General features: G+C 37.7%; 1 protein-coding gene across 1 annotated transcript in view; it reads right to left on the bottom strand.

The window, feature by feature from the left end:
- Positions 1 to 425: 425 nt before the first annotated feature.
- DOK6 (docking protein 6) overlaps positions 426 to 25,352 on the bottom strand; it is a 430,993-nt gene continuing 406,066 nt past the window's right edge. The window contains exon 8 of the mRNA XM_063077456.1: positions 426 to 565. Coding sequence (XP_062933526.1) covers positions 426 to 565 — 140 coding nt within the window. The remainder of the gene's footprint in view (positions 566 to 25,352) is intronic.

The raw sequence follows: 25,352 nt of genomic DNA, 5'->3' as shown, positions 1-25,352 counted from the left end.
TCTAAAAGCCACAGAGCTTGCAGTGGGTCACCATTACGTCTAATGACAGACGCTCTGCTCAGACGGAAGGACGGGGCAGGTGCTGCTACCCAGGAACAGCCCAGTGTGGGCAACTTCTCCTGGTGCCAAGGCTTCTACTGCTTGTCAGACCCAAAGAATTGTGTTTATTTAAATGACTGTTCATACGGTTTGGATTCTATTTTTGTAAAACATAGATTCCCCCAAAGAAACTCAATAAATAAAGGACTTAGACACTGAATCAAGGAAGCAGAACTCCAGGTTTTAACCTTCCAATGGGATTGGGGCTAGACCCGATCCATTTCAATTTGCACATCAATTGGTCTTCCAGGAGGCTGAGGGTGCGATGACCCTAGAGGCGGGTCCAGGACAGACTGTCTCTCTGGTCAGGGGTGGCTCTCTGCCTGTCATTGAATGAGGCTGGAGCTGTAGCTGAATCCATAGCTGCTGGACCGTGACAACGGCTGCGGAGCCTCTTCACTCTGTTCTGGGGCGTAGCTGGGAAATGTCTGTGCACGAGACATCTTGGATGAACCAAACCCGTGACCTAGAAAGGAAGAAGGGAGAGCTGTACTGAGAAACAGATTCAGAACAGCAAAAGGTTATGTTAAGAAAGCAAACAATAAATAAAGCAGAGGCCTTCAAATCCTCAATGTTGAGTTCAAGGTAAGTCGGTAAAAATGGAGCAACTTTGGTGCCTTGATCCTTGATGAGTTCAAACTGTTTTATTCAGAGCTCAATATTTTCCCCAAATGCACCCTGCCTGAAATTCTGGATGTCAGAGAGCTAGGCAAATTTTCTCGAGATTTCAAACTTCTGCTATCATGTAACTTTTGGCATGAAAACTAAAAAAGCTTTTCTCCAAAAAGCTGTTTTTGATGGAGAACCTGTATGCTGCTTTCTCTCCTTTTTTAATACTCACTTTCATTGTACAAAAGCAAATCACACGCTTTCTTAAAACCTCTGGGAATAGGCAAACTACGCTTTACCCTAACCAGTAACCATCAATTATCAGGACAAAGCTCTTACAATGACAGAGTTAGAGGTCCTAACTAACCCATCCTCGTGGGTTTGTGAGTCTCTGTAGCCGAACCCACTTCATAATATAGTTAACCAAAACAATAAACCTTGATGGTTACTAAAATGGCCCCCAAATTGAATCTTATACAAAATATACTTACAGAAAATTCTGTCTATGTTTTAGGTCATTCAGCTGCCCCCCTGCGATGAGAAATTGTCTATCACAAACCAAAATTAAGTGATTACTGAAAACTTGCCAGAATGCTAACAGTGTACAGAGAAAAGTATGCATGCTAAAGCTTCAGTAATCTCTCCATCCTTTTTCAAATTAGCAATTACTCTTCATATCTGGGAATGATTTGTACCTAATGGATGAGCTTAAGGGGGAGAGAAGAAAAATAGATCCAGCGTGCCACACCCTTTTCAGTTTCTCTTTTACCCAAAGGAGGAGATGTATTTAGTGGGATTTGTATTTTATCTGATCTCTAAGGTGAGGAATCCAGAGAAAACAATCTGTTAACACAGAAACATGGACTGTCTCCTTGTCAGACTCCTCTCATGGCCCTGTCCTTTGCAATGTCACATGCTTAAAGCCAATTTCACTGTCAAGTGACTCGGAAAACATCCTTGCAGTGTGGGAAGCTTCGGATCCAGGGAGGAAACCCAAAGGAATTGGGTAGAAAAAGGCTAATTAAAACTGGTAGAACCACTTAAATGTTGAAAAATTGTGAGCGAAAAATCTTGCTTTCCAGGTAAAAATCATTCTGGATTCACTCTTTGCCTGATTCTCTTGCTGTCTAAGTAAAGGACAGCACAGCAGACTCATCAGAGCAGACGAGAAGAGACGGTGGTGGCTGCTCGGTCCTTCTGCTCTTGCAGTTCCCGAGGACGCTGTCCCTCCCCTCCTGTCGCAGGGGCCTGGAACCTCAGTCCCCCTCTTTGGCCCTTCAGTCCTGAGGGCGACAGGGCTTCCTGCTGCTGCGCATCCGCACCCTTCACGACTCCTTGCTGGTTCTCTAAACTTTGCCCACAGCTCTTTAAAAAGTCCCTGCATTAAATTCTCCTGAAAATCTCAGCTGAGTGTGTCTTCTCTTTTCTGCAGGACCCTGGTGATATAATGAAATAAAAATGACACAGCGTAATAGGCAGAGGTGGGGAGAAGTCTGAGAGTTAGATGTTTGGTTAGGCGAGAGGTTAGGGGAGAAGTTCCAGGCGGATTAGGGGAGCAGTTAAGGTTAGGGAGGGGTTAAATCTTAAAGGAAGGGTTAGAGGTTAGCTGTGGGAATTCTGCAGCTCGAACACCAGGCATATATGCTGCCTCTGCTACTTACTAGCTTGTAACCAACTTTGAGGGATTCACTTCTTCAATGGGTTTCTCAGTTTCTTTATCTACAAATTCCAAATGACAATAATGGCACTTTGCTTATAAGGTTCTTTCTATTATTAAATCAACGAGTCAATCCATGCCATGTGCGGTCACCCTAGTAAAGAGATACCGTGTCATGGTAGTCTCCAAGCAAGGTCATTAAGTAGGACAGTCAGTGAAAAAAACACTTAAACATTTTAACAATTTTTCCTTATCTTACACCATTGACTTTAGATGATAATTCAGAGTTCTTCTAAGTGGGAATACTGGCATGTATCAGCATAAGCCAGCTGGAATGTCTAATATTAGGACCATGTTCCTGGCCTTGGTTTTATCTTATTTTTTTAAAGTTTTGGAAATATCTGAAAGAGAACAATGCTGAAATACACTTTTAGTCCACATCACTTGTGGGCCGAAAGCTAAGGCTTACGTCGAGAATTCAGAAGAGACTCTGCCTATGCAACAACAGTTTTTTACCCTAGAATCTTGGGTGTAAAAAGTCAGTCACACAACTAATATTTACCACTCGTCTGCTAAAGCAGTTCAAGACTCCACAGGAAAGAAAGTGTGTCAGGTGTGGGCCCTGACTTCACAGAGTTCCTTAGCTGCTTTGAGAGTGATGATCAGACAAGGGCAGACAAAAATAGACACCAAGTGCAGGGTCCATACAGCCGGTGCTAAGCAGAATCAGAGGAGGAAGCTGACAAAGGTCAGATGAGCTGTGTTACAGGACAGTGCAGTCACCTCAACAATCACAGCCGCTCCCCCTCCACGGCATGTGCAAACCCCACCACCGTCATGGACTTGTGAAACAGACAGATTCAGATGCTACCATACCTTTTTTGAGCCTCATTTTCCTGCATGGGGAGAACATATTTCCCCAAGATGTTTTGAGGATTAAACAAAACAACATATAGGAAGATGCCTGAGATGGTATATATGCAATAAATGTCTGTTTCCTTCCTTCTTTCTACACTGAATGGGCCCCCACTCTTGTCATTCTTTCTGTTCAATGCCTGTCCTTCCTCCACCATCTCAATACTCTGTCCTTCACTCGACATGTTTTGAATATTGTTTACCTTCAAGGTCAACATCGCTTTCTTCACTTCCCCTGTGAATAATTTCTAGTCTAATTAGAAATTAAATTATAATTTTTCTTACTTCAACCATTTCCTTACAGACAATTCACCAGTGATGCTATTTAACGCTTATCACAAAAATAACATACCTGAATTAGCACTGTTTATATGAGGAAGAAAATAAAGAGCTGCATATATGAGGGCTTTACAAATGCTGTCTGAGTTTGGCAACAATAAGTATGAAAACAAAAGAGAGAAATAATTAAAGCATTTTTGCAACACTCCTTTGAAGTATGCCCTTAGGTACTGTTGATGAAAGTGAAACAAAATAAAAACAACTTTGTGGTTTACATTACAAACTCGATGGAATAGACCTATTCATCCAAGGATACAAGGACTTTAGTTATAGTTAAATGCTTCCTAAAATCTTCCTCCAGATCGTAACAGAAAAGACTAATAAGGTAAAAACTTTCCCTGGAGATCTGGGGGACACAACAATTTAAGGGCAATAAATTTGTTATGGCTCTTATTTTCTTGACCTTTTCTATAGGAGGTAATGTGTACTTGTTTATGAAATAATGTAATTTGGTTTAAGATTACATACAATGATTTAATATAACATGCATTTTTTCATCCTTTGAATTGTCAAAATAAAGAATTGAAAAAAAATAATGGTTGTTTAATGCCACTAGGTTTCTGATATGAACTGTCAACTTGCATTGCACTAATTTGCATTCCCATCTAGAAATTACAAAAGTACTATCTTTCTTAACATTAGATAAATCTGGATATTTTTAGCTTTTTAAAATCTTTTTTTCCAAGTTGAAGTGTGAAAAATTGCATCTTGTTGTTTAGTTTCCTTTTATTACATAAAGTATTTAATTATTTTGTAGTTAAATCTGTCTTTGTGTTTTCTGGGTTTTGTGTCTAGGTAAGTCTTTCTTTGTTCCAAGAATATTAAAGTATTTTTCTCTTTCTTCTTATACCTTCACAAATTTCTTCTGCTATCTTTTTTTTTTTTTTTTTTTTTTTTAAATTTATGGGTAGCAGGCTGTTAGGGGATGGAACCCTTGACCTTGGTGCTATAATACCGTGCTCTAACCAACTGAGCTAACTGGCCAGCCTCTCTTCTGCTGTCTTTAACCTTTTAATCCATTGAGAGTTTATCTCCATTCATGCCCTAAGCTAAGGATGCCTATATTGTGTAATGATTAATAGCATGAGCCCTGAAAGAAGACTCCTCGGTTTGCGTTCCAGCTTCACAGCTTACTAGATGGGTGACATCTGGAAAGTTCCTTAACTGCTCTGTCCCTCAAGTTTCTCAACTGTACAATGGCGATCACGATAGTTTCTACTAATAGAATCATGTACTAAATGAGTTAATACATAATAATGTAGTGTATTACAATAGTGTTAATATTGTGGTGCATGCACACACATACACATATGCATGCACACACCCCTCATTAACTGGTTTAATCTTCACAACAGCCTGCTGCCAAGGTAGTAATAAAGTATTTACAATAGTGCCTGGCACTGATCCTCTGAATGTAACCTGCTTTTGCTGAGTTTGGAATTTTTAGGAATTTCTCTTTGTTGCTAGTGTTGTAAGCTTCAGGATGACGTGTTTTAATGTGAGTATTTTTTCAAAGACTTTGTGATTTTTTTTTCAATCAAAAAATCAAAATCTCTCATTTCTGGGAAGTATTTCTGAATTATTATTATTATAATTTTTGTTAATTATTTCTCTTCCATTTTTTCTGTTCTTTCTCTCTTTCTTCCACCTCTGTTGTCTTTTTCTGGACCATCTATTATTATATATTCAACTACTGATCTTGTAGTTTTCTAATGTTGTCTATTTTCACTCTCCTTTCTGCTTGTTTTAGTTTGTGGGAGATTTGTGATTTGCTTAACCTTATCTTCCAGACTTACAGAATTTTAAAAAAATTCGATCACTCTAGTTTTAATTTTCAAAAGCTTTTCTTCCCCTTCTCCTTTCCCTCCCTCTCTCCTTTCACTACTATACAAACATATATACATAATATATACACATATATTTATTGCTATTAATAATGGAACTTTTATACCAAAAGTATGGACCTTTTTTGTTTATCTCACAGGTGGACATATAAATACTCTTAACTCAAATCTTTAAAAATTAGATAGAAATTTTTGAATGGGAAAACTGTAAATAATTTAATTTTATGTAGTGCTCAGCCGCAGTTATAAAAAGACTAATGGGTTAATAATATTCAAACACTGAAAACTCTCAGATATAATGCAGTTAATAATACTTTGATTTGCCTTGAAGATGGTTTAGTTTTATTAAAAAAGAATTAAATTTTAATATGCATTTAACAAATTCTCTACAATAAAAATATTATTTAAATAAATAATAATAAAAATAAAAATAAATATAAGAATAAAAATATTATTCTGGTTGATGTAGCATTTATTTATTTCTGTTGCTTGCATTTAATTTCTCTTGTATTCTAATTCTTGTAATTATCTACTGGGATATTAATTTTCTCCAACATCTTTGCAAAACTTAGCTGAATTCCTCTCTATCAGCACACAGAGGATTCATGTGAATCACTGTAGAGTTTATAAGCAATCTGTGGCAGCCAATAAAATGGTAAATATTAAAATAAAATATTACAGTAAAATATTATGTTTCTAAGTTGAAACATAGTATGAGGAGTAGAGAAACCATATGAAATAAAAATTCATTGATGTTAACAACAGAATCGGTAAAATATTCCATAATGAAAAATTCAGGTATTCAGTTTTTTGAGCATAAATATTTCATTGTCCTTTTTCAGGTTCATCTATAAAATTTGAATACAATGTTAATAAAAACAATATTATATGTTGATATATCTTTGTTTCCATTTTTGAGCATATTATTAAAGAGTTTTAGCAATCAAGGAACTATTTAGGATCATGAAGTGCAGGATTCCTAGTTCAGATGGAGATCTGAACAATAAACTGAGCTATTTAACACACCTACTGAAACATCACATTAATATCATACACATCAACAAGAAGGATACATATCAGCTTATGACCTACTAAGGAGAAGCTGGAAAATTTTATTTGCTACAATTCTTTTCTGAAAACTTAAACTAATGCAAAGAAACACTTTTCCATGAGAATGGGTCTTCCCTACACAATATATACTTAGAGATATGAGTGACAACAGGAATATTATAGACAACATTATAGAATTTTACATATATTTACATAGAAGTCAGTTTGCAAAACGTTCAGACTAAATATGAGGAATTTCATGTAATTATTTAAAATTTACTATCAGGTTTTCATATAATGTAACACAGTTTTATTCTGCAGTAGTGACAAGATTAAGCCTGCATTTAGTCGAAGGACTTCTGAAATGACTTTGAGGATGTGCATCAAAAATTTGCTTAATTTGACAATGATCTGATTTTTCGTCTCACTTTTAGAAGTTTGATATATGATTATCAAACTGGATTATCAAAGTAGAAGTTTGCCTAGGGCTTTTCCTTCTAATCACTGCTTAGATTGATTTTTCAGAGATCTGGGAAGCATACTCATTATCACAAACACAATTCTGTCTTCTTATATTGTAAATATTTCCTTTGTCAGTTTTAAAAGGCCACAGTGCCCAAATGGTCACAACTTTCACAATCTTTGTATTCTCACCATTATAAATTAGGCACTCATTATGTTTAATGATGAAATACAAAAATCCAAATGGCAAATGATAGCAGATGAGATTGGGAAATGGGAGAGGGTACGAGGCGTGGAGAGTTTGTGTACTCTGCTAAACAGATTGGATCATTTTCTAGTAGGTGACAAGAAGGGCTTGAATAATTTTAAGAAAGTGAGTGGCTAGGTCAGACTTACGATTTGAGACTATTTATGATTTGGGACTCAGTGGGACTATAGCATAGTTAGTCTCAACTTCTTTTCCACCATACTATATGTGATGGATAAAATTTAGTCCCAGGCAGAACGATTTCTCACACAAGACTATTGTAGAGATAAAAGAAGCATTTTGTTTTATGTCTATGTCCTAGGGTTTACTTATAATTCTTCTCCCTTTTCTCCTACTAATCAGTAACCCTCCAGCATCCAGTAGGAGAGTTGAGAATTGCTGGTCCAAATATAGACAAGAACGGGGTCAGAGGAGTTGGGTGTGGTGTGGAGTTGAGAAAGTTCATCCACGCTGAGAAAGATCTACAAGTATTTATTATAATGAAATTCACTATTTTAAGTTCTGAACTATATATACTTAATAAAAACTATGCAGTAATTTCAGAGCCTAGAAGTCTGAAACCTTAACCACACATTTTCTAGTTAGTAACACTTACTGGAAGTGGATATTACAGTATGTTTCTATTAGGATTGTAAAAATTTAGATAGAGAACAAGAGATCTGAGGTCCATCAAAATGGAGTCAAGGAATGTAGGACAAAGGGGGAATTCTCTTGCATTTCTCATGTTTTATGAGGATACTTTTCTAGGCAGGTTGAGCAATCTTAATTAGGCATGACACCACTGTACCCAGTGTGTGGCGATAAAAGTCATCGTCTTAACCCCTTGTTAGCCTTTAATTTTTAATAAATCATTTTTATTTTACTTTCATTCCATGGGAGAACATATTTGAAATACATTTTTATCAATTATTTTTTATGTTAAGTGCTAATGTAAAAAGGCTAAAAAATATAAGTTTAAAATAATAATGACACATTACCTGCTCTGGTGGCACTGAAAACATGCAGAATAAGGAAAAGATTGAGAGCATAGACCTGAAGTCCAGTGCTAGTGCTTACCAGCTCACTTTGGGTCATGTAGAATCACATATCAAGTAGCAGTATGCTAGGCTCACCATGATACTGATCGTTAGTACTTACTGACTATTAACAATGTACCAGCAAGTGCCAGACGTTTCACTTATGTTGATTTATTTAATCCACCCCATAACCCTACAAGGTAGGTGCTCTTATCTTATTCTTAGACACTGAGGACACTGAAGTTCACAGACACTAACATTGGAACTCGAGCTGCCTGGCTCAAAACTTCACTGACTCCCAAAAGTTTAACTCTACCCTGCAGCACAATGGCCAAGGAAGCAGGCATGATTTTGCAAACAAAAACATATTTCAGAGGCAAAAGTACAAGGCAAGTGTTAAAACTATTGTTTTCTTTTATCACCACTCAGTTATCTAGATTTTTCAAAAGAGCACAGCATGATCTGACTTATTTGCATTTCATGTTACTTTTCTGTGAGAATATTTTTCTTCCAAAGGTCTGTATCTCTTTATATGTTTTACTTCCATTTCATAATTATGAAAGTCAGAAACGTTAGTTTTTATCTTTTGTTTGTTTTTATATGTCACAATCATTTAATAGAATAGAATGCTAAATCTTAGAATAGAAAGTCATGATCAATAAACCATCTGCATGGTTCTTACATTATGTCTATGACAATGAATTGGCTAGTGTTACAAAATTTACTCTGTATTCACTACTGCAGTAGAAGGTGAAGAATATTTTATTGCAAACCATTTATGTTTACATAATTAATAACACCTTCTTAATGTAAATTCATAAATCATATAGATTGCTTTTCTAAATCTTAACTAAGTCAGCGACAGGAACAGTTCATGTTTGCTTGAGTCTTTATGCCTTTATGCCTGCACAAAGGTCTCTGTAACTCTATCAAATTTTATAAAATTCTGGTACTGGGAAATCTGGCTAGTTCTATTGGGGAAACATATTGGTTTAAGCTCTTATCTACACTATGTATGAAAATAAATTACAGAGACTTCAAGAAATAAAAAAGAAGGCGTTAAAGAACACTGGAAAAAATTTAGGAAAATAGTTTGTACTGTGGGATTTTTCAAAGTACAAAAGCAGTTGAAGTTAAGATGAAGGGTCCTTTGTTTTTCAACACACCAAGTCTAAAAGCATCAAATCCTGAGCATAACTCCTCTAAAACTTGACGTCATTCAGTCTTGTGGAGCCTAAATTTTCATGTGGCTTTCTCAGGAAAGGGTAGTACGATCTCCTTTAGTAGCTACCATTTTAGGTGTTAGTTAATACTTTAGCCTGGATTCACTGAGGGGTCACGATAGTGGTGATGGATGAGTTTGAAGTGGGTAGAAAACCATTTTTGTTAAAAATTTTGTAAGAAATAATACTATGACAAAGCTGTGTGATGTAAGTTTTCTGTTTCCTCTGCTTTTGTTGGATATGTGTATATATATCAACATATCCACAGTTCAGGTTGGTAGTGCTATCATCTAGTGATTGCAACTTTGGATCTTCAGTCATGTAAGTTTCTGACATGTCAAAATGAAATACAAATCGCATTTTTAGAATAAATGTCACTTTTTTGGTAAACAGATTATTTCAAACATAAATCCTATGGAACGATCATGAAAGAAGTTAGTAGAGAGGAGGAGAGCAACTAAGGTAAGGAACTGGCATCTTGTGCAAGCCAGGAGCGTGATGTACAGAAGGAAGTTACCAGGACGATGATGGTAAAACAGAAGGAAGGACAGTCCTGCTTCACAGTTAATCTCCTCCTCTTCCTTTTACTTTCCTTTTCTCCTTTTTTTTCTCTCTTTCTTTCACAGAAACAAGTCTTTTGAAAGGTGGAAGAAAAGCGATTCTTGGCACCAAAGATGAAGAGGGTTTGTTTTACCTTTATTATATTTTCAAGTGCATGTGTAACAGTTCTGGGAAAATTAAGCTGCTGGTAGCTTTAGAGTCAGTTAGGCTTGTTTCAAATGCAGGCTCAGCCTTATCTTAGCTGTGTGCCCCACGGCAAGTTCCTTTGCACACTAAGCTTCAGTTTGCTTAGCTAGAAAACAGCAGTGACACCTGACTCGTGAGAGTTTAATGAGATTGTATATTTAAAGTTTCTGGCATAGGCTGTTATAGTTAGCATCTTGCATGAGTTTGGACCTATCACTTTCTCCAGGCAGGAGGGATTAGACAGGTGGTTCTTAGAAAGAAAATAAAAGGGAGAAATTGGAAGAAGTTGTGAAAGAAATGCCTGGGAGGCCAGAAGCTGAACCTTGAGTACCACTGATGCCCACAGACATACCTGACTTAGGACTTGAGCTGAGCTATAGCGCTGACATTCAAATGTTCCACACAAATTAAGGATCAGGACTGAGATGGAAAAATCCTGTACCTTTTAGAAGTTTTGTAGAGGAACTCTATGGGACACACAGGAAAGTGATATGGAACATACTTTGGGGTGTGGCAGACTTGAGTTTGGGACCTGACCGTGTAATTTAAACCTTAGGTTCCTCTTTATCTGCAAAATGGGAATAATACAAACAACTACCCCAGAGCTGTGAAGATTAAGTGAGACAACGTAACTAAACCCATGGGAGAGTAATGCCCAATATAGTGTGTCAGTGACGTTTGCTTGCTTGCCTTTTATTTGAAATGTGTGTAGATGTTTAATTTACTAGACAATTAGATTCTGATGGCAGGGGCCAAGGAAAGACATCCCTCCAACCCCCTGAAAGTTCTCTGAAAAATCAACTAATAACACAGGTTAATATGAAGAAATTTTATCTGGTCATAGTTTTATGAGACACAGGGGCCTTCAAAATGAAGACCAGAGTCACAGGGAAACTGTTCATATTTATGGTTAGGTTCTGTGAAGCAGGCATAGCTGTGTAGAAATGTGACTGAACAGGAAAAGTACGATCTAATGTTCACAGCCTGGGTAGGGAAACCCACCAGGGCTGTCTGTTTAGATTCTTCTTAGCCTCTCTGTATAGCATTTCTTCCTCCAGGGCATGGGGCAGGACTCCTACTGGAACAGGAGTCTTAAGAACCACACTCAGACAAGGCAGGTTAGAGAATTTCTTTCTGGCCAGCTCCAAGATAGAAAAGCAGGGGTAAGAATAGAGTATAATTTTAGTCTTTATGGGTGGTTTGGGAGAAAAGGGACTCTGGTTTCTATGACCCACCCTGGGAAAGGGATTCTACTTTCTATGGCTTGTCTCAGGGGTGAATGAGGCTGAGAGAGAAGAGGGCAGAAGAAGGTCAGAGGAAAATTTTGCTTTTGAGGCTGCTTCTGAGGCCTTCACTCTGGGGTGCTGCTGTCTGAGCCTCCACATTATAAATTAAAGAAATATTTTTTTTCCAAAAATGGAGGAAGAGGGTAAAGGTGAGTTGCTCTGGGGTTCTTGGTTGGGCGTGGATGACAGCTGAGTATCTTATAGCTGTAACAGTCTCTATTTCTTATTGACAAAGAATGAGGGGCTTTTCAAATGACAAAAACCTTTGTGCTCCTCCAACTTGACATTTATCAATTGAACAGGAGAGCAAGACGAGGTAATAAAAATGTGGCTATTACCAAAAAGTAGTATTTCAGAACTGAACCCATCATTCTTCTCTACCCAATTTTCCTTTCCTCCTATACTTCCTATTTCAGTGCATGCACCCATCAACTTAACAGCCCACGTCAAAGAACTGGGAGCCACTCTGGTCTCCTTGCTTTTCCAACATCTGCCTTCATGCCATCAGCCATCAAGTCCTGTGGAGTCTACCTCCTTAATAACTCTTGAATCCACTCGTTTGCTTCATGCTCACTACCACTACCTTGAATTTCTCAATAGGTTTATGGCTGCAGCCATCCAACCGGCCTTCCTGCCAACAGTGTCCACCTTTCCCTAATTTGTTCTTTGCCAGAGTAATTATGGACTTCTGGTGATCTCTCACCCTGTACTTTTTTAGGGTAAATGCAAACTCCTTAGCATAGTATTTAAAGTTCCTTGAAGTTGATACGACAAGCAAACAGAAAGGACATTGTTGGGTGGGAGGGGGGAGAGGGAGGAGGGAGGGGGGTTTCGGTAATGGGCCACAATAATCAACCACATTGTATATCGACAAAATAAAATTTAAAAAAATAAATAAATAAAGTTCTTAACGGTGGTGCTAAGGGCACGACTTTGGCGTTCTTTAGTTAACTCCCACATACAAAAATCCATCAGTTCTACTCCTCTCCAGCAAAAATCTATATGAAAACCTTGTTTTTGCTGTGCAAATAACGGCTTCAACACAAATCCTCCAGGGTTCCCTTCTAACCAGATTGTTAGCATTAACAATCTTTTGTATATTTATATGAATATATATACTCACACATACACACATATATCTCCCCTAAGGACTCTGTGATTTGAAATGTGCTCACTTCTTCTTACCTCTTTCCAGTTTCTTCCCCCACCCTCTGCTCTAATGGCCCCATTAGAATCCTACATGCGGTTTTCAAAGAGAGCAGTTCTATCAACCATGGAATGGGCTTCTTCCTCTACTGGGAAAACCCATCTTCACTCCACCCTCACTTAAACTCTTACAAGGCTAATCCCTATTTTTTCTTTAAGAATCATCTAGAAATCCTTGCATACCCCTCCCCCCCATCCCATGTGCCTGAGTTAGGAGCCAGTCCACTGTGCTGTCTTAGCACTACCTGCATACCTGTATCTCCTCTCTTTATGTTTATGGTTCTCTATAAGGTTACACTGAATTTGAGGGGAGAAAGCTTATTTACCTTTGTGTCTCTGGACTGTGGTAAAATGCTAGGCACGCAGCATGCCCCCAACAAATATTAATGAATCAAATTATGAAAAATGGATGCAGCAGCTCACTTCTATGTGCCTGGTCCTGACTAAGGAGGAAATGACAGTCCATTCTAAATTTAAATTTTAAATAATAATATAGATGTGGTTGTCAAGTGTATGGTGTAGCTGTAAATATAAGTCAACAAATGTAATAATTTAATTTTTTTTTTAAATTTAAAGAGACATGGACTTAGTGAGTAATTGAGGAAACAAGACCTATGGCTGTGAAGGTTTGTTGGTAGACAATTCTCCACAACTGTCTTGTATTTCTGCATGCTTTGTGAGCAAAGACATTGATGCCTTTGTTCTAGGTTATCTACACAAGAGTATTTGTAGAATCATCAGCCTTAGATGATGAAACTAGCATCTCTCTCTGGAGCAAGGGGAAGATTTGTTTATTCCAGTGCAATAGAGATAATGTCTCCCCCTGAGGCAAAGATCAGGCTGGATTATTGCTCCTTATAAAATATTGGGGTTCCCTAAACTTGTGGCTCCTCTCCTGCAACACAACCTACTTCAACATGTAAGTGACACATGATTCTCTGCATCATCCTGTGGGAACTGGGGTTCATCACAAATGCTGATACTCCGGTTAATGCTATTGCTGTGAGTGATGAACTGCCCATTGTCCTTGACCCAGGTGTCTTATGTCTTCTGCCCCAAGAAACCGTGGCAGGCTAACTTAGCTTGCAAGAAGGGCAAATTCTAGACTGTTCACAGTTGTTGACAATGTTCATAAATAGTGATGTTTAATGAGTCCCAAGCTAAGAAAGTGCCTTTGAATTTTTTTTATTTTACATTTACCTGTTATTTAGTAAGAGTTACTAAGTTTCAGTGAAATTCCTCAATCTGAAATACACACATGCCTTAATGAGATAATTTACGTAATAGTGAGTGATTGGATAGTTTCAAAGAGAGAGCCGAGTAACTTCATGATGTATGAAAAAGAAAGAATGAATACAATGTTTTCACTAGAGAACAGAAAATTAGGTAAATGGCCCTCTTACCACTTAAATTCATAGAATTGAAATATATTATTAATCGCAATGAATTTCCAATAAGGCAGTTCACCTGGGAAGAGTTGTTTAAATGATTTCTCATAAGGAATATACATTTTTGTTGCAGCTGTTGTTTTGATGGGGAATGTCTCTTCTTCAGAGGATTTTTTTTTTAACAATAGCATGCTGTCAACTTCAAAATGAAATGGGACAAAAAATCTGAGCGCTCCTTTGATTGTCACAGGGAAGAAAGAAACATTTATTTTTGACAAACACAAAACAGGGAAAATGAATGATCCCTGTGGCTTTAGAATCAAGCTTTTATCCACTAATAGCCTTTGTTAAGAAGAGTGAGGCGTGTTTTAATTCTGAATATGGAAAATTGTTCTCAAAGATCTGCTGCCCCTTAAAATTGCTCCATGAGACTATTGCTGCACCACAATAGAGTACTTTTAAAGATGGAAAATAAAGAGATTACAGGGTAAACAGCCTACAAGCTGTGATGGTTAACATTCAGAGGATGATTCACCAGTAAATGTATCTCTTATCAGAGTTCTTTTGTTAAGATAGTTTCTTTTTGTCCTCCAAAACAGACAGTTGAACCAAAGTGAAAAGAGGCAGACATTGTGTATTTTAGTGTATCCTCCTCCTGGTTGTTACAATGTGTGATAGGAAGGAGAGAAATGTGGCCCACTTAGGAAGTGTGGTGCAGGGGGCTTGAACAGCAAGCTGAGAATCAGACATGCTTGTCTTATTGATAACTTTCAGTTACTGACTTTCTCATGATTTGAGGCTATTTTAACCACTATGTATAACTTTCATAGCATGGTTGATACAAGATTCTATTGGCAAAGATGTGAGTGGCCGATAATTATGCTATTCTGATATTTGGAAAGTTTTGAATGATTTGTTTTTTTAGTTTAATAACAATAGGTTCTGATGATGTTTATATATGGCATCTGTATGTTTAAAGTTGCAATTTAACACTTCTTTAAATTTATGAATGGAAAGATACTCAATATAAAAATAGTAACTTTAAGGTTAAACATATCTCATATCTTCATTCTTCGTGCTAATCTACACACCCTATGGAGAGAACTCAATGCATGGAGGAGGCAGCTCGATTCTTGCTTGAGTGCACTGAACTGTGTATTATCAGGTAAAATTCATCAATAACTTGCATAATTATGCATGGTATTCTGCCTTTTACTTTCTACTGACAATTACTATTTTAGAAAGATTCATTAAATCTGCATATATAAAAATCTATGCAGCAGAAACTACAAAACAGTAAATTTTGTTCATTCAGGTGCTTGAGATTTGGGGTATTAGTGTATGAGGATACTTCAGAAAGTTCAAGGAAAAATAGAATTGAAAGATAAGAAGAATCTTTCCATGAACTTTCTGAAGTATCCTCATGGGATACTAAATGGTGGTTAAGATATGGCCTGAACGTTATTCACAGTAGCCATGAGGTGGAAACAACCTAAATGTCCATCAACAGATGAATAGATAAAGAAAATGTGCTATATACATACTTTATATATATATATATATATATATACATATATACTGTATATATATGTGGAATATTACTCATCATTAGAAAAGAGGGAAATCCTGCCATTTGCTGCAACACGGATGAATCTGGAGAACATTACGTCAAGTGAAATAAGCCAGACACAGGACGGATGCTGCATGATTACACTTATATAAGGTATCTAATGCAGTAAGACTCATAGAAACAGAGAGTAGAATGATGTCTGCAAGGAGCTGTGGGGCGAGGTAAATGGGAAGTTGTCATTCAATAGATAGAAAGTTTCAGTTGTGCAAGATGAATCAGTTCTAGAGATCCGTGGCACAACATTGTGTCTGTGCTTAGCAATACAGTATCATGGGCTTGAAAATTTGTTAAGAGGGTGGATCTCATGTTAAACATTCTTACCACAGTAATTATAAAAAAAAGACCATTGCCTAAATTCTCACTAAATCCCTAGGATTATAAGTGCTGTAATGAAAATCGAATTTGGGCCAGTCGCAGTGAACTCCTGAAACCAGGATAGCAGAATTGTGAGGAGCTGCCTGCTTGTTTGAGACACAGCAAATCTGCTTGAATGAGATATTTTAGTCTAGATTTTTTTTGATTGTGTGCATATTCTTCCCCATTGAGAGAAATAAGTGTGAAAATAGATGGCTATTATCCCAAGATTAAGAAAATGATACGGCTTATATTGAGCCATCTGGTTAAAAGTAAGAAATACATGGAACTCAAGAATAGCAAGAAAAAAAAAAAGTTTACTCAGGGAAATGATACTGCCTAATATCCTTGTGTACTTGTAAGACTTTTCCTTGCTTTTAGATAAAAAGCATATTCTCTGATACCAATAATAATAGCAATTGTATGAAAGAAACCTCTCTTATATGTGCATAAAACTTAAATTTTCAATATACTTTTATACATATTCTTTCCTTCCTTCCTTTTTTTTTTTTGCTTGGGCTAGAACAAAGATCTTTATTTTTATTTATTTATTTTTTTGAATTTTTTTTTATTTTAACTTCTCAATACACATTGTAGTTGATTTTTGTGACCTTTTACCCTTTCCTCTTTCCTTCCTCTACCTCTCCCCTCCCCGTGATACATCATATCTGTTCACTTGTCTTAACAAGTTCAAGGAATTGCTGTGATTGTTGTGTCTTCTTCCCCTCCCTTTATTTGTTTGTGTGTTTATTTATTTATTTATAGCTACCACATATAAGTGAGAACATGTGGTATTTCTCCTTCTGTGCTTGACTTGTTTCACTTAGTATAATTTTCTCTAAGTTCACCCATGTTGCTCTGAATGGTAGTATTTCATTCTTTTTTTATAGCGTAGTAGTATTCCATCGTGTAGATATACCACAGTTTCCTCATCCACTCATCTGATGATGGACATTTGGGCTGGTTCCAACTCTTGACTATTGTAAATAGAGCTGCAATAAACACTGGAGTACAGGTGTCCCTTGGGCATGATGATTTCCATTCCTCTGGGTATATTCCCAGCAGTGGAAGAGCTGGGCCATATGGTAGATCTATCTGTAACTGTTTGAGGAACCTCCATACCATTTTCCATAAAGGCTGTACCATTTTGCAGTCCCACCAACAGTGTATGAGAGTTCCTTTTTCTCCACAACCTCTCCAGCACTTATCGTTCTGTCTTTTGGGTATTAGCCATCCTGACTGGCATGAAATGGTATCTCAAAGTGGTTTTGATTTGCATTTTCTGGATGGTGAGTGTTGTTAAGTATTGTGTCTGTTGGCCATTCGTTTATCTTCCTTTGAGAAATGCCTATTCGTCTTCTTTGCCCATTTTTTAATTGGCTTATTTGTTTGTTTTGCTGTAAAGTTGTTTGAGTTCCTTGTATATTCTGGATATTAATCCTCTGTCAGATGTATATTTTGTAAATATTTTCTCTCACTCTCTTGGTTGTCTTCTCACTCTGTTGATTGTTTCTTTTGCTGTGCTGAAGCTTTTTAGTTTGATATAATCTCATTTGTTTATTTTTCCTATAGTTGCCTGTGTTTTTGGAGTCATATTCATGAAATCTGTACCCACTCCTACTTCCTGGAGTGTTTCCCCTATGTTTCCTTTAAAGAGTTTTATTGTTTCAGGATGTATATTTAATTCTTTAATCAATTTTGAGTTGATTTTGGTATATGGTGAGAGGTACAGGTCTAATTTCATTCATCTACATATGAATATCTAGTTTTCCCAGCACTGTTTGCTGAAGAGGCAGTCTCTTCCCCAGCATGTAGACTTGGTGACTTTGTCAAAGATCAGATGGCTTTCAGTGTATGAGTTGATTTTTGGGTTCTCTATTTGATTCCACTGATCTGTTTATATGTCAGTACCATGCTGTTTTGGTTATTATAGCTTTGTAATGTAGTTTACAGTCAGGTAGTGTTATGCCTCCAGCTTTATTTTTTTTGTTCAGGATTGATTTAGCTATGTGTTGTCTTTTGTTATTCCATATAAACGTCTGGATAGTTTTTTCCATTTCTGAGAAAAATGTCATTGGATTTTTGATGGGGATTGCATCGAATCTATAGATCACTTTGGGTAATATGGACATTTTCACAATGTTAATTCTTCTGATCCAAGAGCATGGGAAATCTCTCCATCTTCTTGTATCTGCTTTAATTTCTCTCAACAGTGGTTTGTAGTTCTCTTCATAGAGATTTTTCACATCTTTGGTTAACTTTATTCCTAAGTATTTTATTTTTGAGGTGGCTATTGTAAATGGGCTAGCTTTCTTGATTTCTTTTCTGCATGTTCACTGTTGGAGTATAGAAATGCTACTTATTTTTGCATGTTGATTTTGTATCTTCATAAATCATTTTGCTGAAATCATTTATCAACTCTAAGAGTTTTTTTGTAAAGGCTTTAGGCTGTTCAATATATAGGATCATGTCATCTGCAAACAGGGAGAGTTTGACTTCATCTTTTCCGATCTGGATGTCCTTTATTTCCTTCTCTTCTCTGATTGCTCTGGCTAGTACTTCCAATACTATGTTGAATAGGGGTGGTGAGAGTGGACATCCTTGTCTAGTTACTGTTCTAGGATGATATTGGCAGTGGGCTTATCATATATGGCTTTAATTGTGTTGAGATACTTTCCATCTATACCTAGCTTGTAGAGAGTCTTTATCATGAATGAATACTGAATTTTGTTAAATGCTTTTTTGGCATCTATAGAGATGACCATATGGTCTTTGTCTTTGCTTTTTATTGATGTGGTGAATCACATTTATTGATTTGCCTATGTTGAACCAACTTGCAGCCGTGGGATGAATCCCACTTGATCATGGTAGATAGTTTTGTGTATTTGTTGCTGTATTCTGTTAGCTAGTAATTATATTGAGGATTTTTGCATCTATATTCATCACAGATATTGGCCTGTAGTTTGCTATTTTTGTTGTATCTTTGTCTGGTTTTGGTATCAGGGTGATGTTTGCTTCATAGAATGAGTTTGGGAGAATGGCCTCTGTTTCAATCTTTTGGAATAGCTTGTAGAAAATTGGTATCATTTCCTCTTTGAAGGTTTGGTAGAATTCTGCAGTGAACCAATCTGGTCCTGGGCTTTTCTTTGTTAGGAGCCTTCTGATAACAGCTTCAATCCCTTTTATTGTTATTGGTCTGTTCAGATTTTCTATATCTTCTTGGCTCAATTTTAGTAGTTTGTATGTGTCCAGAAATTTATCCATTTCCTCCAGATTTTCAAATTTGTTAGCATATAGTTGTTTAGTAGTCTCTAATGATTCCTTGTATTTCTGAGGTATCAGTTGTAATATCACCTTTTTCATTTCTAGTTTTTTTTTTTATTTTGGTCTTCTCTCTTCTTAGTTAGCCTTGCTAAAGCTTTTTCAGTTTTATTTATCTTTTCAAAAAACCAACTTTTTCTTTCATTGATCTTTTATATCATTTTTCGGGTTTCTATTTCATTTATGTCTGCTCTGATCTTAGTTATTTCTTTCTGTCTACTAACTCTGGGTTTGGATTGTTGTTGTTTTTCTAGATCTTTAAAGTGAAGTGTTAGTTTGTTTATTTGCCATCTTTCCATTCTTCTGAAGTAAGCATTTAATGTGATAAATTTCCACCTTAATACTGCTTTTGCAGTATCCCACAGGTTTTGGTATGATGTGTTGTTATTTTCACTAGTTTCAAGAAATTTTTTGATTTCATGTTTAATTTCTTCTTGGACTGACATGTCATTAAGTAGACTGTTGTTTAATTTTCCATGTGCTTGTATAGTTCCCAGAGTTTTGTTTGTTATTGGTTTCTAATTTTAATCCATTGTGATCAGAAAGAATACATGAAATAATTCCAATTTTTTTGAATTTGTTGAGATTTGCTTGTGACCCAACATGTGGTCTCTCCTGGAGAATGTTCCATAATCTGATGAGAAGAATGAATATTATGAGGTGTTGGATGGAATGTTCTGTAGATATCTGCCAAGTCCAATTGGTCTAGAGTGTCATTTAGATCTCGTGTTTCTCTATTGATTTTTTGCCGGGATGATTTGTCCAATGTTGAGAGTGGGGTGTTCAGGTCCCCTGCTATTATGGTGTTAGTTTTTATCTCATTCTTTAGATCTAATAGTGTTTGCTTTGTACATCTGGCTGCTCTGACATTGGGTGCATATATATTTATGATTGTTATGTCTTCTTGGTGGATAAATTCTTTTATCGTTATCTAGTGGCCTTTATCTCTTTTTACAGTTTTTGCTTTAAAGTCTATTTTATCTAATATCAGAATAACTACTCCACCACATTTTTCATTTCTATTTGCATGGTATATCTTTTTCCATCCTTTCACTCCTAGTCTATGTGTGTCTTTACAGGTTAGGTGAGTCTCTTGAAGGCAGTATATTGTTGGGTCCCTCTTTTTAATCCAGTCAGTCAGTCTGTGCCTTTTGAGTGGGGAGTTAAATCCCTTTACCTTTAGAGTTATTATTGAAAGGTGTTGATTCGCTTCTAGCATTTTATTGATTTTTGTTTAGATGACTTAAGTATCTTTTGTTCCTTTCTTTCTGATTTTCTGTTTGTCATCTGTATTTGTTGGTTTCTTTGGGTAGTAGATAAACTATTTTTTTTCTTTATTATTAGTACTTTTGTTTTACTGGTAGGTTTTGTTCTTTCTTGAGTATTCACGGCAGTGATGGTTGTTTTTCAGGTGTCAAACCCAGTACTTTCTTGAGAATTTCATGTAAGGCTGGTCATGTGGTAGTGAACTCCCACAGTTTTTGTTTGTCTGAGAAATATACTATTTGTCCTTCATTTTGGAAGGATAGCCTTGCTGGGTAAAGTATTTTGGCAAGCAATTTTTGTTCTTTAGTATTTCGAATATGTCATCCCATTCTTTTCTGGCTTTTAGGGTTTCTGATGAAAAGTCTGATGTTAGTCTGATTGGGGCTCCCTTATAGGGGACTTGCCACTTCTCTCTTGCAGCTTTTAAGATTCTCTCCTTGTCTTTGAGTTTTGCCAGTTTGACTATCATATGCCTTAGAGAGGACCTTTTTGGGTTGAATATGTTTGGGGATCTTTGGGCTTCCTGAATCTGAAGATCTGTGACTTTCCCTATACCTGGGAAGTTTTCTGCTATTATTTCATTGATTATGTTTTCAATGCCATTTTCTTTTTCCTTCCCTCCTGGAATACCCAAGATTCATATATTTGAGCACTTAAGGTTGTCTGTTATCTCTCTTAGATTTTCTTCAATTTTTAAAATTCTTTTTTCTTTTTTCTGGTCTGCTTGTGTTAATTCAAACAGCCTGTCTTCAAGGTCAGAAATTGTCTTCTGCTTGTTCTGGTTAGACTCCCTGTGGTGTTTTTTATTTCACTGAATGAATCCTTCAGCTCTACAAGTTCTGCTGCATTCTTTTTCAGTGCATTGATTTCCTTGTACATTTCTTCTTTCAGGTTCTGTATTCTTTCCTCGTTTCATCATGTTGTCTAGCTAAGTTTTCTTGTATCTCATTTAGTTTCCTTAGGAGTGTTGCTCGAAATTCCTTGTCAGTCATTTGAAGTACTTCCTGTTCTATAGGATCTTGAGCTTGAGAGTTATTATTTTCCTTTGGTGGTGATGTACTTTCTTGATTTTTCTTATTTCTGGTATCTTTCCTTTGGTGTTTAGTCATTGTGGCAGGGGGTATCACAGTCCACTCATTCCACCATGATGTCTGGCCTGGATCCTGGAGGGACTGCCAATTCTGGACAGTGGGAACTAGTCTAGGCTGGGGGTCCCATGGCACCTGCCTTTCCAGTGTGTCTAAATCGGGGCATGTGGGGCCAGTGGCTCTCAGGCCTCTCTGGGTGGCAGACACTGGCCTGGGCTGGGGGTCCTGCGGTACCTGACTTTTCTGGTGCAGCTGACTCAGGGTGTGTGGGCCTGGTGGTTCTCAGGCCTCTCTAAATGGCAGGGACTGACCTGGGCTGGAGGTCTTGTGGTGTCTGCCTTTTTCAGCATGGCTGACTTTGGAAGTGTGGGCCTGGCAGCTGTCAGGCCTCTTTGGGTGGCTGGCACTGACCTGAGCTGGGGGTCCTGTGATGCTTGCCTTTTCTGGTGTGGCTGATTCAGGGCTACACATATTCTTTCATTTAACTCTTCCAATAGCCTTGTAAGGGCAGGCCAGATGACAATTATCACTCAGATTTTGCTGGTGATGTTTGGAGTCTTATGTGACTATCAGTGGTTATGCCACATTCAGGAAATGTGTGAGAGTTCTGTTCTCCTCTGCACGTAAAGTGTCAAATGCAGAATGTTTTCCCTTTGGGGTTTTCTTCAGGTTCCTACTGATGGACAGTGTGGTAATTTTTGCTGAGATCTTTCTGAGGTTCTTGCTGATAGACTTCGTTCTGATTTCTCCTAGCTATCCCCCTTCCCCCAGTCGGATTCCTAGGAATATCAGTAATAAGAACAGTGTTGATTAAACAAACTTCCTTAGGCTGAGACTCGATCTGGAGGTCAGCGTGTTTGCTCCTTAGGCTAAGACTTGATTTGAAGGTCAGAATGTTTGCTGCTTAAATACATACCTTATGGCTTACGATAACATCTGTAATGCCAATTTCGAGTTGTTTCTGCAGACAACAAACAACTACAAACCTGCTTTGAAGCACGCACACCTGGACCCTACGGTGCTGTGGAAAAGATCAGTCAAGATGCCAGAAATGATAACGTTGACCTCACTACTGACAATCAGATTCACACAGGACTCCTGGGACCCCCACTCATGATTTTGCTCTATAAATGCTTGTGATTTTAAGTTATCAGGGAGTCTGGAGACATAAAAGTTCCTTTGACTACCATGGGCTCCTTTGAAGTGCATTCAAATAAATGCTAATTTTTAACCCTGCAAACTTTGGTGTGAGAGGTTTCTGAGATATATGACCCACCCTCTCAGTTCAGTAGCAGTCCTGTGTCGTACTTGCCTTGCATTCAATGCTCAGGAATAGTTCCAACACCAATGGCCCCCAAATTGCCCTCTAAAACAGTCTAAGAGTACAGGGTTCACTTGTAGACTGATCTGGGTTTAAACCCTATTTGTCTTTAATGAGAAGCTACTTAAAGTCCTCATGTTTTGCATTTTTAAAACAGGAGATAATAATAGCTACCTCATGACTTAGGCTAAGCAAAAAGTATTTTAAATAAGGTAATGCAACTGACATTCTTCACACAGCACTTACTCCTGTAACTGTTCCATGCACGCTAGTTGTTAATGTTTATTAATGTGGAGGAAGATACCCCAAAGTAACAAATCTTCAACCTTTTTGGTCACAAAACATAATCCCTGCACTGCAACTCTGCTTTAATGCTGTGTAGTCAATTCATTAATTTGCTCATAGGACTGTGATTTATTTATAATGATATGTGCAGTCCCATCTTTCACTTTACATAGTTCCTATTATTTGGAAGAGAAACACTGCACAGGAGATATAAAAGGGTAAATTCTGTTGGCAGAGAGACATATAGGAGCAGCTGCTGTCACTTCTATGTCATTTCTAGATCAGGAGATTTGGAAAGGGGCTGGCAATCCCATAGGCTTTCTGTGTCTGACTCTTCATCCATATAAATTAGGAGCAGCGGGAGCAGGGAGGGCTTCCTAATGGATTCACGAGCCTGTTTGATGTTTTGAAATGATCACTAAATGGACACTGAATTAAGATGTTTGGTCTATTTCTAATACTGCCATTAGCATCACTAGACTTAGCTCTACTCCTTTGCTCTTAAGTCACAGTGTTTTACTTTTGGAAAACATAATCAGATCTGCAGAAACTAATATTTTGCATAAATTCTAGAGGACACAATATATCAGACAGAAAACACAATTGAATAAGCTTATAACTGTGAAAATCATTATTTATGCAAACGTATTTAATAAACAAAATGGAAAATAAGACTAAAGCAATTTTAACCAAATATTGAAAGCCTCAAATTACACATATATGTATGTTTATATATACATTTGTGTCTATCTATCTTGAAATAGGTATCTTGAAGAGGGTCTTTCTGAACCCTCTGAAATTGCAGTTTTGTAGGTCACAAACTGGGACATATCAGAAATTTCATAGAGTTCACCCTAAAATACATATATAGAATAATGAAAAATGTGTTTATTATAAGGCTTTCTGTCACCTGTCACTTCCTATGCTTTTATTTAAATGATTTATTCCTACAGCTCTATTCTCATGTCAAAAGCATGACCTTAATATGAAGAGGTGCAGCCCTAATCATATCAGCACCGCCGATGTCAGACGTGACTCGTAGCCCAGTTACTGGCTTCCACGCGAATTTTAGCACATATCTCTACCATTTGAGGTTGCTTTTTATTTAAATTATTTTTCTCTGATGAGTTTCAAATCACACAAGGAATGCAAATTAGTTGCAATACGTGAGACGATCCAATACAACGGTGAATAGAGGCAGAATTCATTTTCTGTCCTTGTTCGATGTCACCGCTCAGGGGTGTCTGTGTCGCAGCAGTTTCTGCTCAGCGAGCCGCAGCTGGGCGCTGACGCCTGGCTGCTCCCTCCTGTCCTTCTTCCCGGTGCTGTTGCTGCCTTTACCCTTCGCTTCGCTCTCCTGGCTGTCTGAGGGCGGCCTTTGCTCTGGTCCTGGGAAAGGGAACAGAGACGGCAGCGCAGTTCCCCTTTCACTCTTGCGGGCGTCAGATGTGACCACCGCGACTTTGGGAAAAACATTAGACAGAAGCCACTACCTCCTGACCTCGTTTCACCTTTTTCTTTTATGTGGCCACTCGAACCCTGCCAGTCGCGCCACCTGGAGGGAACGTTCCTTCACAGAACCCAGGCCACTCTGCCTGCTCCTACCTCATTCACTTCTCGTTTCACTCAGGGTCACCAAGCGCTAGGCCACGGCGCCCCCTGCCTTTCTCCCTGGGTGCCTCTCTGCTGCCAGAGCCCCCACCGTGCACTCCTGCCACCCCCGGCCGCCTGCTGCTGCTGCTGCTGCTGTGACTACTCCCTTCTGGGCTACTCCTTGGTTGCAGGTCACATGTTTGATTAAAGTAGTAATATGTATGTAGATTACTTTTAGGCTTCCCGATATTTTCACGTGTAATTACTTCATTAAATTCTCAAAGCAGCACTGGGAATAAGAAGGTAAACGTTCTCACTTAGCACTTGGAAAAACTGAACCTGGAGGCGTTTGCATGACTTTGCCAGGGTGATTAGGTTCCAGTGA

This window comes from Cynocephalus volans, chromosome 13 (assembly GCF_027409185.1).
Source record: "Cynocephalus volans isolate mCynVol1 chromosome 13, mCynVol1.pri, whole genome shotgun sequence".
Classification (NCBI taxonomy): domain Eukaryota; kingdom Metazoa; phylum Chordata; class Mammalia; order Dermoptera; family Cynocephalidae; genus Cynocephalus; species Cynocephalus volans.
This window is presented reverse-complemented; position numbering and strand designations above follow the sequence as displayed.